Source organism: Streptopelia decaocto (genome assembly GCF_964273445.1).
Source record: "Streptopelia decaocto genome assembly, chromosome: 4".
NCBI classification, from domain to species: Eukaryota; Metazoa; Chordata; class Aves; order Columbiformes; family Columbidae; genus Streptopelia; species Streptopelia decaocto.
Window position 1 is genome coordinate 68,018,519 of NC_138658.1, and position 15,665 is coordinate 68,034,183.

Genomic DNA, 15,665 nt, shown 5'->3' on the forward strand with positions numbered 1-15,665 from the left:
GACCCTAGAGGTGGATGTCAGTTTTTCAATCGAGTGTTTGGTGCTTCAGAAAAAAACAAACTAAAGAGTTTGATCTTAGTATTTACAGTATTCATATCTGAAAATTGTGTCTAAGCTCTTGCATCTGTCTGATGGAAATTTTGTACAACACTTGCATGAAACTGGGAGCACCACCAGCTGAAATTGATTCTCACACAGAGCTTTTCAGATGCCTTCCAGCACACAGAACTGTTATTTCATTTTTTTCTACCAGCTTTCAACCTGGTGAACAACCTACAGAGGGATTCAAAGATTCATTTATAACTTTATACACAACAAAGCCCAAGAAACAGAAGGTAAACATTTTTATTAAACAGCTTATGTCATTTATCTAGATTAGCATTGTTATATATCTCTACTTACACAAATTCAGGTTTTGGTTATTTTTCCATACAAAGTTTCTTTTAACTGCCAAAATCATTCACCATGAAGACACTATGCCAGTCATATAAAACAAAACACATAGCTGAGTATCCAGGCACCACTTTAAAATTCTGTGTCTTAAAACACAGCTTTGCTTGAAACACTTAAGAGAATTCAAAAACATTCACTATCGGAAAAGAAACACACTTGACATCAACACTTCCAAATGTACATACCTGACATGACTAAAGGTTCCCTGTATATATGTTAAAAAAAAAGTTGGCATTTTCAGTTCTTTATCAGATTATAATTTGTTTTGGTTTTGAATCATTTTCTGCCTTTTCTTCTTACATAGCTGAATCCACAGCCTCTAACCAGCCATATATTGTAATAATTCCTTTGATTCTTCCTATAACAATTCCATAGACCGTGACAGCAAAGCCTGTGGTTTATGATATCACCAAGCTCCCAAGAAAACTCCCCCAGCCACCCAGTTTAAAAATTTGCTAACAGAAAACTTCTTTTTGAGTTATCTAAACAGTTGAACAACTTGTTACTACAACACCTAAGACATCTTCAAAACACTGTTAAATTTAAGGAACGTTTAGGCATTTATCATCAAGGTGAAGTATTTCCACAGCCATCCTCAGGGTGACGGGCAGCTCACAGCCTGCAAAATATCCTGACTGCGTCAGCCTGAAATCAGGTGCTTTGACTTCCAACATTTCTCAGCAAGAATCTTTGTGCTCTCAGGAGGTTTTACATTAACCTTGCTGGAAAATTGCACACTAGATTCAGCAGATCTCTGAGGCTTGTTCCTGACTTTATGTCAGCGGAACATTAAAATACACTTACATGTTTGGTTGAATCAAAACCTAAACCCTGTTTTTTTTCCCCAGAACTGGTTTGTTGCAGTTAACTGAGGAGCAGCTTCACCCCCCTTCCTCTACTGGTGTCTCTTGACCTCAACTTCAAGAGACAGGGAGGGAATTTCATTTTTGGTGCTCCCTCTGTTTATTTTTTTATCTCATCTGAGAATACAAGGACAAACTTTTTACAAGTTGGTTTGGGGATGGCAGCTCCACCAGAAAGTGCACAAACATTCAAATAACTTCCAATGATAGGACAAGGGGCAATAGGTTCAAACTGGAACACAAAAGGTTCCACTTAAATTTGAGAAGAAACTTCTTCTCAGTGAGGGTGCCTGAGCCTGGAACAGGCTGCCCAGGGGGTTGTGGAGTCTCCTACTCTGGAGACATTCAAAACCTGCCTGGACACCTTCCTGTGTAACCTCACCTGGGTGTTCCTGCTCTGGCAGGGGGATTGGACTGGATGAGCTTTCGAGGTTCCCTTCCAATCCCTGACATTCTGTGATTCTAATGCAATTACCTAAGCAGAGAAACATTTGTAGATTTTTGTCCCTGTCTGGACATGTTTGTTTTATTAAGCCAAATAATGACAGTCCTGTATATTGAGCAATTGACAGCCCTAAAATTCTAGATCAAGGATCCTGACATCAGATATCGCAGGCCTACTGTCAGTGGTCTGATTAGGAATTGCTAAGAATAACTGTGACAGTTTTCATACAAGCTTATAATAAAATATTTATGTCACTTTAATGAAACAAAAATACTCCAGAGCCATGCTTCACCTATTAGCATATTTGACAGTTCAACTAGTTTTTCGGGGAGATATTTTCTCATTAATCCAGTTTACGTAGTTTGTCATTCGTGTATATACGCCAGGTTTGTTGACTCTGCCACAGCCATCTCCCCAGCTGATAACTCCATAGAGGTAAGAGATTTCATCTTTCTCACAGGCCAGAGGTCCACCAGAATCTCCCTGTGTTAAAAATTAGGAAATATCATCTAATTTGATAGAAACTTGTCAGAAAAAAAACCAGTTTGGTAAAGTCCCAAATTAAGAATGAAGTCTTAAAAAAATACTCGAGCAGAATGGATTATCTACTTGGTGTTTCTTGGCCATGAAATATATTCATACATAAAAGTTGTTTTATAGATTAATTTCCTAAGCATATACTGAGAAAACTCAGAGGTCAGCTGCATTTATTGTGACATTAAGAAGTCTACATTATTTCTCTTTGTATCACACTACAAGCCTGCCAACAGGAAAAAAATGAATTATTGATTCACTAACAATGATTGAATGTCACGAGCACTGTTTTCAGCAACATCTGTGACTCTAAATCACTGTTTCTCAGACTTTGCAGCTCTCTCCAGACCACTTGTCTTTGTGCAGCTCCTCTCTCCTTCCCTCCACTTTCTTCTTCCTCCTTCTCATTCCTGACCAACCCTGTTTACTTTCTTCTTTCTCCTTCTCATTCCTGACCAACCCTGTTTCTCCACAGCAGGGAGCAAGAACCAGCTGTAGTGTTGCATCTTGTACTTGTACTTCCTGCGTAAGGCAAGGAAAACTGAGCAAGCAAGGTAGATTCTAGTTCACTGGCTTGTATGAACATTTGCAGCAAATAATTACAACCAGTTCTCAGCCCTGACCTGGAAACCTTGAGCCACTGATGGCTGCTGCCATTTCAGTCTGAATATCCTTCATTGGATGCTTTTGTGATCTCTGTGGGGGTTCCAGCACACAGTATACATTATATTCTTTGCTGTACTTAATCTCACTGCCAGCTATTAGCTATGTACTGTTTGTTCCCAGATTTATGCTAATAGATACATAGCATAAGCCTCTTTCTTCAAAATGAATTGAAGATAAAATCTGAAGGTTTATGTAAGGAATAATCTGATCCTTCATTTAAAAAATATTCTCATCCATCACCACAAGAATTCTGCATCCTTTTTCAGATCCAAGGTGTGACACAATTCAAAAAGAGATGCAAAGTAGTAAGAGCATGAGGTCATTTCGCAAAGGATAGAAGTCATGAAAAAGTTTCCAGCTGACTGATATTCTACAGCATTACATCCCATTCACTAGAGTAACCTCAGCTCCTTCCTCCTCCAAACCTCAATGCTGTTCCCCATCTCCTACCTAATTTCCATAAGGCAAGAGGCAGCAGCTTGGGGATTTGGCTCTGCACAGGTCCTTGCTGGCTGACCTGCCAACGCATCCCTGTCCCAAGGCCAGCAAACCTTCACCATCATGCTGCAAGCTCAGCCAGGAGCTCAAGCAGCTCACCCTCCAATGCACAGCCACTGCTTTTTATGAAGGCAGGAGGAATATAACACCCTTGAGGCTTTTTTGCCCTTCTGTAGATCTTATCTGACATTGAAAATGTTAAAAAGTGAAGGTGGAAGCAAACAGTGCAGTCACAAAAGTTACTTTTCTTTATGAACATTTCTAGAAGAACACAGTAATGTCAAAAGTAAGCACTTTAACACTACAACATTTTTGGCAATAATATACATTTATATTCTCTGCCTAGAGATGACTCATGACATTACCTGACAAGCATCAGATTTGCTATCAAAGTAGCCAGCACAGAACATATTTTCAGTGATTTCTGTTCCATAAATTTCAGGACTTCTGCACTTCTCCTCAGGAATAATTGGAATCAGTGTTTCTTGCAGGACATGTGAATAACCAGGTGTATCTTAAAAAAATTCCCAAAAAGGAAAAGAAAGTCATTTTTATAGACCGTGAAGAGTGTAACATGGAAACACTATGCAAAATAAAACATATAAACACACTTAATACATGGCAGTCATATATCTGTTGTGGATGTCTCTAAAATATAACAATTTTTCTAGTGATCCGATAACTTTCTGCTCCTCCAGTCAAATTCCATGACCTTTATAATAACAGTATGATGACCTTTATAATAACAGCATGCCATGTCCAGACATCAATCCTCTCCGGGTTCTCTCATTTTCTAGAGACTCAGGAACACTCCCCCAGCACTCCTGTCCCCTCCTCTCTCCAGATATGATGTTAAATCATCGATTTATCATAGGCTCCATTGCCTGGTTTTGCCTTTAGACTACACATTTAGATCAGGACAACACTTTCTCATACTAAATCTCTCACCAAAATGAGGCAGCCAGCTCCCCCATCCTCCTTATCTATCTACATAGATCTCTGCTGTCTCCACGTCAAAGGAGCATGGCCAAGCCTCATAATCCTGAAATTCCTCCTCTGAAAGGATGGGCTGCATTTTTCCACATTTTCAAGCTGGATGTAAACACTTCTTATCCAAAGTCTATCTGTCCCTCTCCTGTAGATGTTTCCAAATTTTCTTGCTGGTGAAGGTAAAGAACTCCTTCATCACAGACCAGTAAATTGTGTTTGGTTTGCAGTCTCTGATATCTGCCTTGAGAAACCAGGAGCAGGATTCACTCAACTAAACTATCAAGTTGTTGGCACTTGCTCCCCTCTCAGTCTATGGAGATCTAGCTGGCCCACAGCTCATCCCATCCTAAAGCAGATACAATCACTTGGTCAAGGGAACCACACTCCAAATTCCAAGGGCTATAAGGAAGATCTAAAGGTAAGTAAAAAGATTTCTGCCAGAAGTCCCTTGGAAAACATTTTAACAAGCACCAAACTATCAGTTGTATAACATAGATTTGAGCATTATGTTTTAATTGTCATTTTTTTCTACAGACACCAACTCTCATTTTACTCACCCTCATGCCTGTGTCCCCATCCAGAAATTTGACATTTGAACTGATCAGGAAAAACCGTGTTACTTTCTGGCAAGCAGATGGGCTGAACAAACTGGGACTTGACGGCACAACGTTGGCCGTTCTTCTTCAGCTTAATCAAAGCTGCAGAACAGAATATATAGGAGAAATAAAGTGATTGTTCCCTTTCTTTAATAGGATTGGCAGCAATGGGTCTCAGATACAACTTTAATTATCCCCTAAGCATCTCTTAATTAAGATATTTCAATCAAAGACAGACAGACTCATCTCAACAGCACCTGATTTCACAGCAAATTGAAGGCTGAAGCATTTAGCTACTCCCCTTGTGGGAATATTTATTTTATGCTGCACTCACTGAGCAGATTTTGCTTCACTGCCTTTGTAGAGAAGGAGGAAGATAAAAAATACATATGTCTCCTCCCACCTTAAAGTTAAATAACAGTGACATATCCACAACTTTCAGCTGAAATAAGTGGGATGTGCAAGAGCTCACTGCTTCTGAAAGTCTGTCCACACACCTAATTCCAATTTGATTTAAAAAAATAATTACTGCAAGAGCTGGTGTATTTCCTGCTCTGTGATCACTGAATTCAGCACAATTAAATATCTTGAAAAATAAGGAATAAAAAAATCAGGGTATTTCAAAACCAAGCTTCTGAAAGCTACAAGGAATTACACAATCTTTGCTACCCCCTCATGCAGCTGAGAACAGTGTAAATAGGGAGCTCTGCAGCATCATGAGCTTAATACTGAAAGAAGATGTCAAAAGTAGCAGAAACATTGGTTGCCCTGTAGCAAGCACCCTGTGTTTGGCTGCAGAGCAACAGAGGGGGCTTTGTGCGTGGTGTAGCAAGGGCAGCATGTTGGGTCTGGACACACTACTCAAAGAGGACAGAGCTGAGGTAGTGTGGAAAAACCCATTACTTCACATCACGCCTTTTGGAAGCTCCAGGTTTTCTGAGCACAGCTGTGTGGAAAGCAAGAGATCCCACTGGATAGTCTTATTTCTCTACTGACTACATTTTTTTTTGTGGAACATGTGGAGAGTATCTCACAGGCTGAGAAGCCCACGCAAACCATGCTCCAACACTCACCAGCTTGCTCTTCCTCACCTTCCTCCTCTCCCCCACCAACTCTCCCTGTTTCTGAATCACTCGAACTTCCCACCAAACACCCATGTGGCAGGTTCTTTCCCTTAGGAAAGCATTTTCAGCAGGAAATAACTCTTCTGCTTCATCAGTAGAAATCACTGACAGGGCAGAATGTGCCCCCACATCTTTTCTCCCCCAGCTTCTGCCTGCTTGTTTGTTTGCAGTGGAGCATGTATTAGGAACTCCACATTCCATTGACCTTAGATTTGGACACCGCACATTGGTGAGGCACACCAAATTTCAGAGTGATTCAAAACGTTAGGAGATCTGAAAGTCCCGATGGTGGTTTACACCAGGATATTTCAGAGCAGAGTAATACCCCAAACCCAGTTCATCTCCTGCTACACTCTGACAGCGCTCCCGCCAACACAGAATCTGAATGCTTTTTGCTATGTGGTGGAAAATATTCACCATCTGGGAGCAAAAAATAAAGCCAGTACTTGCCTGACCTAAAATATCCCTGATGCCAGGCTACTAAATAGTCTCATAGACAAAGCGCTCACACAGCTCAATACCCCCAGGTGATGTGCCACCTTCCACCAGAGCAGATCAGAAAATAAGAAATGAGTTGCTGTTACATCATCATTCTGACTATTGTTATAAGGTCAATCAGAAGGGCTTTTGACTTTTGACTAATAAGACAGCTGATTCTTAAATCTATTTTGGTGTAAAAATGATTCTTAGTAACATAGATTTTCAGAGCAGATGGGGTTATTATGTTCATCTAGTCAGGTCCTCTATACAATACAGACAATAGAATTTTACCAAGTAATTCCTGTGTCAAGCCCACAGTTTCTGGTTCAGATGAAAAAATGCTTAATCCCACAAAGACTTGAAGTGATGATGAATTTGCCATACATCTAGGTAAATTCTCCAAATGCTAATTATCATAATTATTTAAAATTTTGCCATTTATTTCACATCTGAATTTGTTTAGCTTTCAGATGCTGTTATACCTCTGGTGCAACTAAGAACTCTCTGCACTCAAAAGCTTCTCCTAATGCTTATGATTTTTTCCACTGCGAAGGCAGTTTTTGACAGATCAACTTGAAACTAACTTAAGCAAACAGAAAATAAAACTGTAAGAACAAAAATACTCACCAATGTCATGGTCAGTTGGGTTGAACACAGAATACTCAGGATGCAAGATGTATTTCTCTATTTCAAAAGTTTGTGTTACGTCAGTTGTTTTATTAAATATATGCTGACCCAGAACTACCTTAATAGTCGATTTTAGTGGACTGTAATACAAAATAAAATAAAATAAAATAAAATAAAATAAAATAAAATAAAATAAAATAAAATAAAATAAAATAAAATAAAATAAAATAAAATAAAATAAAATAAAATAAAATAAAATAAAATAAAATAAAATAAAATAAAACAAACACACACACAAGCAAATCTGTGATTATCAGACCGAACAAAACATGATTTCCAATGGCTGTGTGTCCTCTGAACAGTAATAACCTCAGTCCCTCACCACATCCATTATTTACCCTCTCATAATTATTTGACATGTTTCCCAAGCTTCCTACCTACTGTGGACCAGAAAAGGATGAGTAGTGTTACAGTGAGTCCCAGGCTCTGTGGGTCCTGATTAGCCTAATTAAAGGCTGCTGCTCTTTGACAGAAGTATTAGTAAAAGGCAAGCACTTGCACTGCTGCCCAGCTGCTGTCCAGTTCAAAAGCATCTTCAGGGGCTGCAAGCACTTCTTGTTCTAGAAACTCAACTGCGTTAATGTGGACCACACTTTGCCGATGAGTACAAATATTACTGAGGAAGAAATGAGGGACCAAAAGACGAGTCAGTGGTGGATCTCTCATTTCTCCGGGAAACCAGGCTCTTAAAATATTACAGGCATGGGTCAAGGCTTTAAAGGTGCTGGCAGACTGACAACTCAGGAACATCTGGGCAGCTTCCACCTAAGAGCTATCACCACTTCTGTTCTGAGATTAGCTTGGTCTATGTTAAATTTGTTGTCTAGAATCAAAAGCAACTTGGTGGAGGAAGGTTCCAACATCACACTAATCTAACAGGAAAAAGCACACTCAGAAGAAAACACTGGTTTTGTAATTCACAACATTTTTACAGCCATTGTGTGTTTAAAAACACCACAATGCTCTCATATCCATTGCCTTAGGACAGGCAACTAATAGGAAACAGTACAGCAGTTGGGAAGAAAGGGACATTTGGGAATAATCAGTAAGTGTTTGGAAAGACAGTAAATTTTCTAGCTTTGAAAACAATGGAATTCAAATTTCACTCTTGTTATAAAACCAATTCAATCTGCATGTGCATGTCTACAATGAATTTAGTTATCAAGTGTCTTCAACATTGGAGCGCTCATATGTTTTGTTATCCAGTGCAGGGGTAGAAAATATCTGCTGTCACACATCATGCACAGATGCAGAGGGGTCAACATCACTGCAGCTTCCCTAATTGTGTTTCTGTGCATCACCAGTGCTCATCAGATACAAAAACACCGTGGAGTCTCCTCCAAAACTGAGCACGAAGCAACGATCAACAGTGATGTACTTGGAGGAAAGAGATTCTAATTCATTGCATCACATAGAGCCAGCAGCTACCCTGCAACAATAACTGTGCTTATAATTAACAAATGAAAGTGCAAAGTTTATTTTTTTGTGACTGAAAAAAAAAATAAGACAATAATATATTCTTTGATCGATATGTAATGGCAGGATTTTCTCAGGGTTCTTGCAATAGTAAATGAATCACCTCAAAAACCAGATTTGGGGCCTGTAAAACAGGGTGGAAGTTTTCTTCCCAGGGTAGGATTTAGAATAGATATTAAAGGCACTGAATGGTTCTGCTGTGACTTACAGGTGGTTTATTCAGGAAAAGAAATAAAACAGGAGAGGTTACAGAAAAGAGAAAGAAATAATAATAAGTAAAAAAAAAAATCTGCACAGGTATCTATTGTCGCCTAGCGGAAAAGAGTTGAAATTGTGGCTAACTAAACATACGGAAGAGTGCAAATTACAATGCAGCAATTATGGAAAATCTGTATGTACCAAACCACCAGCTGGAAGTGGGTGGAAGTGTCCTGAATAGCTGCCAAAGTTAGTAGCTATTTCACAACATTTGAAAAACAAATGCGTTGTGGCTCGAGCTCCGAATGCTTCAGTACAGCATTCAGAATGGTATTATTAGCTCTACGAGCTATCAGTGTATGTATTCTGGCACAAGGTTTTCTGTTTCTCTTGGCTTCTTTACTATGTAAAGGAACAATGGGTAAGAAATGATGTAATATTTTTCTCATCAATGTGACCAACTGAAATCAGGGAAAGTGTTCAGCATTTGTGGAAAATTAAGTATTTAGAATGAAGTAAGAGCATCCTATAGCCAATGTTCTCTCCAGTGTCCCACAGCTGGAGGACAAAACCACTCCAAAAAACCCAAAATATCTTTCAAGGAAATCAGCCTTAAAAAATTAACTGTTTAGTTCTTCCCTTTGGCTTTTCATAAAGCTTGGCCCACTCTATTTGTGTCAACCAACGGTAATTTATTGTCTCCTCTAAATCATTGCTTGACTGTCTCAGCCTTTTTGAATTAAACACTGCAATAAGCATGGTCATCTGCATTACACCTCAAAGCAGGCAAAAACATTTAAAAAGGTAACTGAGAAGAAGAGAAATACTTATATCCCCTTGCAGATGCCTGCACATACAAGCTCCTAGTCTTGCGTTCTTGCTCCCGTTCTATGTCCTGCTCAGCACAACTGACTTCAGTTGGGTCATTCAGCTTCTTTGAGACTCCTTAAGGAAGAAGATTGTGAGACAACAGGGCTGCAGGCTGCTTGTCAACCTGTGAACTGCACCCAAATTGCCAGAAACTCCTTTTGAAACATGGGCCTTTTAAAATCACATCTTTGTCACTCGTTTCAGTTCAGGTTTGTTGAGAGCCACAAGCAGTGACTATGAGGAGCAGAGGAGCTACTGTCATATTAATGGGTGAGTTTACCTGTTAGCAAAGCAGTGTGCTGCTGACACCACCCAGCAGGTCTGAATAAGGCTTCCACCACAAAAACTCTCTCCAATATATATAGCTGCTGTCCACGGATGAGATCCAGGCAGAGATGAAGACCCTCCAACGATCCTAGGTCTCACAAAAGTTCTTTTTTTGTGTCTTCTCCCACATGGTCTTCTGGTGACTGCAGAGCTATCTGCATTGTCTGGAGCTGGTGGCCTCCTTTCCCTGCTTGCTGAGATAGGAAGGGATATGGCATCAGACTATAAATCCTTGTGATTTGTAAGGCCTGGAACTTTTATAGGACTCTTTAAAAGAAAAGTTCATTAAATTTTCATTAAACATTTACATACAACTGAATCTCATTCAGTTCCTCCAAAGACTTGCAAGAATGAATGCTATGCCTATTCCAACACCCTGGCTACATGTGTACTACTGTAAATTAAATTAGTCTGTGAACATTACTGGACACTGTTCCATTTACCAGCACAAATATAATGTTCACTACTGGGAGACACACATAATGCATGATAGATCACATCTTCATTCCTAGATTCTGGACTGAGCTTTTGCCACTGCAATAGCAAGGTCTAGGACAATTATGTAAATATCATGTATCAAATTCATTAGGACCATAAAAGAGGAAAGTTTATAAACTGTCTTTTCAGATTACAACTCCATTCTGAAGGTCAGCTTCAACATTAACATTTAAATATTAATTTACAGAAGAGAAGAATCTTTAATTTTTGGCATTAAGTACTACATCTAGTACATCATCAGTACATCAGAGGATCCAGTCCTCTGATTGCTCAGAGACCCATTCACTTCTTTGGCCCGTAACTCCCTGAGTGATGACAATTTGTACCAGAGCATCAATCATTTCTGACATTGTGCATGTTCTAGCAGAAAAATTGATGATATTGGGATGATTTTGACTGAAAGCAGTTGTGTGACAGTGCTGTTATATAGTATTCCAGGACAAAAATCACAGATTGTATTGCAACTTGAAAAAAAATGCAAAAGAAACTGGTTGTCATTTAATTTACTGCAAACAGTAAAATATACAGCACTCCTGGGAACAGGAGAACATTCAAAATTATATAGTGAAAGCTTGTTCTGGTATCACTAAATCTTTCCTCATTCATTCATAACATGGATTTTAAGAGAGCCTTTACATACCACAAGATGGAATGTCACAATACTCCCAAGACAAACTGTTGTTCTTCGTGATGTAGCACCATGGCTTCTCATCATCATCTGGATTTCTAATTAATTCAGGGGAGAGTGAATCACAAGCATTAACCACAGCATTGTTCCAAGCTACCTGGAGGTTTTCTTCTTTTTCCTCTTGCAGCACGCAGAGGACTGACAGGACTCTCAGGTTTTGAGCTACCTGGCAAAGGACCGAAGCACCTACTAATCCCTACACAGGTGAGCAGCATTTCAGTAGTGTTCTTCGTGCTCCAAACTAACCAAGCCTAAGGTTCTTTAGGACCTGAAATACAGACACATGACTAAACACCTGTAAAATTTGCCTACAAGTATTTGGATTCATGAGCATGTTCACATGGTTTAAACACAGCCCACACTGAAGCACTCTAACACATATCAGCTCAGCTATTTTCAGGACTAAATCCCATGGGAAAGATTCCTTTTTTAGATGATCTTTTTAAGCAAGGAAATTCCAACACAGGTAGATTCATAGAAAATCCATAACAAGAACAGCTAGCAAAAATTAATTTGAGGAGCTGAAGTTCACATTCCCTGGAGAGTCTGAGGAAATGTATGACTACCTCAAGAAAATATTGTATTCCTCAAAAGGGGGACCAAAAAAAAAGGCATATCAGAAACAGTTTAGTCCTTTGTTACCTTGGTGTTGAACAGGTATTGGTTTGATTTCAATAGGTTTTCTCCATGGTACAGCCCAATTGTCTTTATCAATGCCATATAATTAACAGAAATATGCCCAGTTTACTCCTCTAAGAATATCAGGAAACTTTAAAGAGCCAGAAAGATCTCGAGTAAGCCAAGAAAAATAGACAAGGTAACTCAAGGCTCCAGATAAACATTAATTCTAATTTCAGTTGGATTCATCAGAAGTACTATGATTTTAAGGTTCTTCAATATTTTTTTTCTTTTTAATGACTGCTCTTCAGAAAAAGATTAAAGCACTTTCAGCTTCTCAGAACTGAAGAAGCAACACAGGTTGAGTCATCTTCCGCCAACAATGTTTCTAAATTAGACTATTTGAAGAAGATGTCTGCAGGATTATATAGTGTAGCAGAGATATCCCCAGAAATTGTAACAAGCTGACAAAAAAGTGAAAAGCTTTTTTTCTCAGCTCTACAGAACACGAACACATCAGCTCCTACACCATTTTATTCTTTGCATTTCAGATCTGCTTAAATGATGCAAATTGAAGCCATCAAGATTTATCAAAGCACAAAATATGTGCCTAATAAACTGCCATACTGTGCTGGGACACCATAAATCACATACTTAAGTGCCTGAATCAGGACCAAGCCTTGGAAAGCAAGACAGTCTGCATTAGGATAGGGTGTAGGAACTGCTTATTGTTCTGTGTTAGATAGAGAAGAGCTTCTTTCAGCAGGCATGCATGCTTCTTAACACCAAACAAATTAGAAAAAGCAGCACATTCTGATCTTCCTGAAATACTCATCTAACTTCCAGTTAAAAAACAAAACAAAACACAAAACAAAACAAAGCCACCTCTGAGACATCAACCAGTAATTTATAGAATCATAGAATCATAGAATGCTAGTGATTGGAAGGGACCTCGAAAGCTCATCCAGTCCAATTCCCCTGCCGGAGCAGGAACACCCAGATGAGGTTACACAGGAACATATCCAGGCGGGTTTTGAATGTCTGCAGAGAAGGAGACTCCACAACCCCCCTGGGCAGCCTGTTCCAGGCTCCGTCACCCTCAGAAGTTTCTTCTCAAGTTTAAGTGGAACCTCTTATGTTCCAGCTTAAACCCATTACCCCTAGTCCTACCATTGGTTGTCACTGAGAAGAGCCTGGCTCCATCCTTGTGACTCTCACCCTTTGTATATTTATAAACATTAATAAGGTCACCCCTCAGTCTCCTCTTCTCCAAACTAAAGAGACCCAGCTCCCTCAGTCTTTCCTCATAAGGAAGATGCTCCACTCCCTTAATCATCTTCGTTGCCCTGTGCTGGACTGTCTCCAGCAGTTCCCTGTCCTTCTTGAACTGAGGAGCCCAGAACTGGACACAATATTCCAGATGTGGTCTCACCAGGGCAGAGTAGAGGGGGAGGAGAACCTCTCTTGATCTACTAACCACCCCCCTTCTAATACACCCCAGGATGCCATTGGCCCCCTTGGCCACAAGGGCACAGTGCTGGCTCATGGTCATCCTGCTGTCCACCAGGATCCCTATGTCCCTCTCCCCTAAGCTGTTCTCTAATGGATCATTCCCCAACTTATACTGGAACCTGGGGTTGTTCCTGCCCAGATTCAAGACTCTACACTTGCCCTTGTTATATTTCATTAAATTTTTCCCTGCCCAACTCTCCAGCCTGTCCAGGTCTCGCTGGATGGCAGCACAGCCTTCTGGTGTGTCAGCCACTCCTCCCAGCTTGGTGTCATCAGCAAACTTGCTGATAGTGCACTCTGTTCCCTCATCCAAGTCATTGATGAATATATTGAACAGTACTGGCCCCAGCACCGACCCTTGAGGCACTCCACTATATACAGGCCTCCAACCGGACGCTGCCCCAATTTATGGAGAACATCTAAAGTTTATTCATTTCTAACATTTGCTCATCTCCAGGATTCTCTCTAAAAAGAAACATTTCCTTTATTTGTGAATATCCATTGACCTCACAAAGACCCCACAGGGAGGGGGAACATAAAGTAACTGAGGAGAAAGCACAAACCTGTGTATCATAGACCTTTTCATTACAGCTGAACAGAAAACTTTAGTAGAAATGCAGTTTATCATAGGTATGGTTCAATCAAAATTGAAACAGTGCCATTTTACTTTGCAATAATTTTGCTCTGGAAGAAAGTCAGGAAAAAAATTTGACATGCCATTTCAACATATTTGAAGTATCGTGCTTTGATTTTTCATTTTCAAATAACTTTTCAGTTTTAAAATATTTTCCTTCACAATATGTATTTCAAAATTTAAGAATTAGAAATAAAAAATTAAACATTTCAACTTGGCTAGCACATTTCTGTCTCCTTTTAGATAGTCATTTATGAACAATTTCAAAAGTTTTGCAGTAAGGTCTTATTTTCAAAAAGAAAGAAAAAAAAATCCCAGGGAAAATAAATAAATAAATAAAATGACCTGGAGTTTCCAACATTAGAATCATAGGATGTCCTGAGTTGGAAGGAACCCACAAGGATCATCAAGTCCAGCTCCTGTCCCTGCATATGACATTCCCTAAATTCACACCACATGGTGTCTCTGAGCTTCTGTTAGTGGTCACAGCTATTGATTTAACCCATCTACCATATCATGTGTTCTGCACACTTACATCTCTCGAGTCAGCCTGTTAGAGTCAGTCCAGCTTTTCCGGGCCAGGAACAACACCTGCTTTGAGATTCCTGGCCCTTCTCCCCTACACAACGCATCCACCTCTTGATTTACAAATACAAGGCACCTGAGAGCTTTTCTCACCTGCAGTAAGAGAACGGCCCCAAGCCGAGTTGTACTGCTTTCTCAACACTGTCGACATGAAGCTCTTGGTAAAGCAAATCTGAATCCCATGGCAAGCAGCTGTGTCCAGAAATGGTTGTCTTTGCCGTGCCCCTGTACTCCGTGCCATTGCCCACATAGCACCGCTGGCTGGGAACTGGCAAAGCATAAGACACTGGTCAAGAATCAGTGCTAATTCTATGTTAAATACTTACTTCACAGCTGAGGTCCCAAATGTGAGCCAGTGGCCCCAATTCTGTATACTGCCTTTCACAGTAATTGAATCCATCAAATCAGGATTTTCTTTTTTTTTTAATAAAAAACAACCCAAGCAGTTAAAAATTCTGTTTAAAATGAATGGTGAGTTAGCCTTGTTTTACACATGCACAAGTAACTATTCAACAGGCAGTAGAGCAGAAAAATAAACCTAAATTTGTACTGCGTATGGAAGATTTTAGTCAGCAATCGACAGCAAAGTCAGCAATATGTCTGGGATTCCTCCTGCCTAATTTTAGACACAACCGAGCTCATGACTGGAGACTCCCTTTTTAGTCAATTAAGAGAAACAGGCATTTCTAGCACCAGACTGATCCAGCCTGCTTGAGGTGGCTTTTTTGAAACAAGATTAATCTTGCCTTACACTCTTGACTCCATTGACTAATCTCCATTGACAATAAAAGGAGCTTAAGTCAACCATATCAGATAGAGATATCTGTGTTGCAAAGTAGTAAAAACAACCCTGGCCTGCCAGTACACGTTTAAAAGGCCTGATTTTGGAAAATAGTTATTTTTATGGACTCATACGTGCCCAT

At 39.7% G+C, this 15,665-nt stretch overlaps 1 protein-coding gene across 1 annotated transcript in view; it reads right to left on the reverse strand.

Moving 5' to 3' along the window:
• Positions 1-281: 281 nt before the first annotated feature.
• Positions 282-15,665, reverse strand: part of HGFAC (HGF activator) — a 58,262-nt gene continuing 42,878 nt past the window's right edge. The window contains exons 10-16 of the mRNA XM_082050711.1: positions 14,836-15,010; positions 11,346-11,431; positions 10,161-10,401; positions 7,277-7,416; positions 5,007-5,147; positions 3,825-3,973; positions 282-2,244 (exon numbers count right to left, since the gene is read on the reverse strand). Of these exons, the coding sequence (XP_081906837.1) occupies positions 2,074-2,244; positions 3,825-3,973; positions 5,007-5,147; positions 7,277-7,416; positions 10,161-10,401; positions 11,346-11,431; positions 14,836-15,010 (1,103 nt within the window). The 3' untranslated portion in view covers positions 282-2,073. The remainder of the gene's footprint in view (positions 2,245-3,824; positions 3,974-5,006; positions 5,148-7,276; positions 7,417-10,160; positions 10,402-11,345; positions 11,432-14,835; positions 15,011-15,665) is intronic.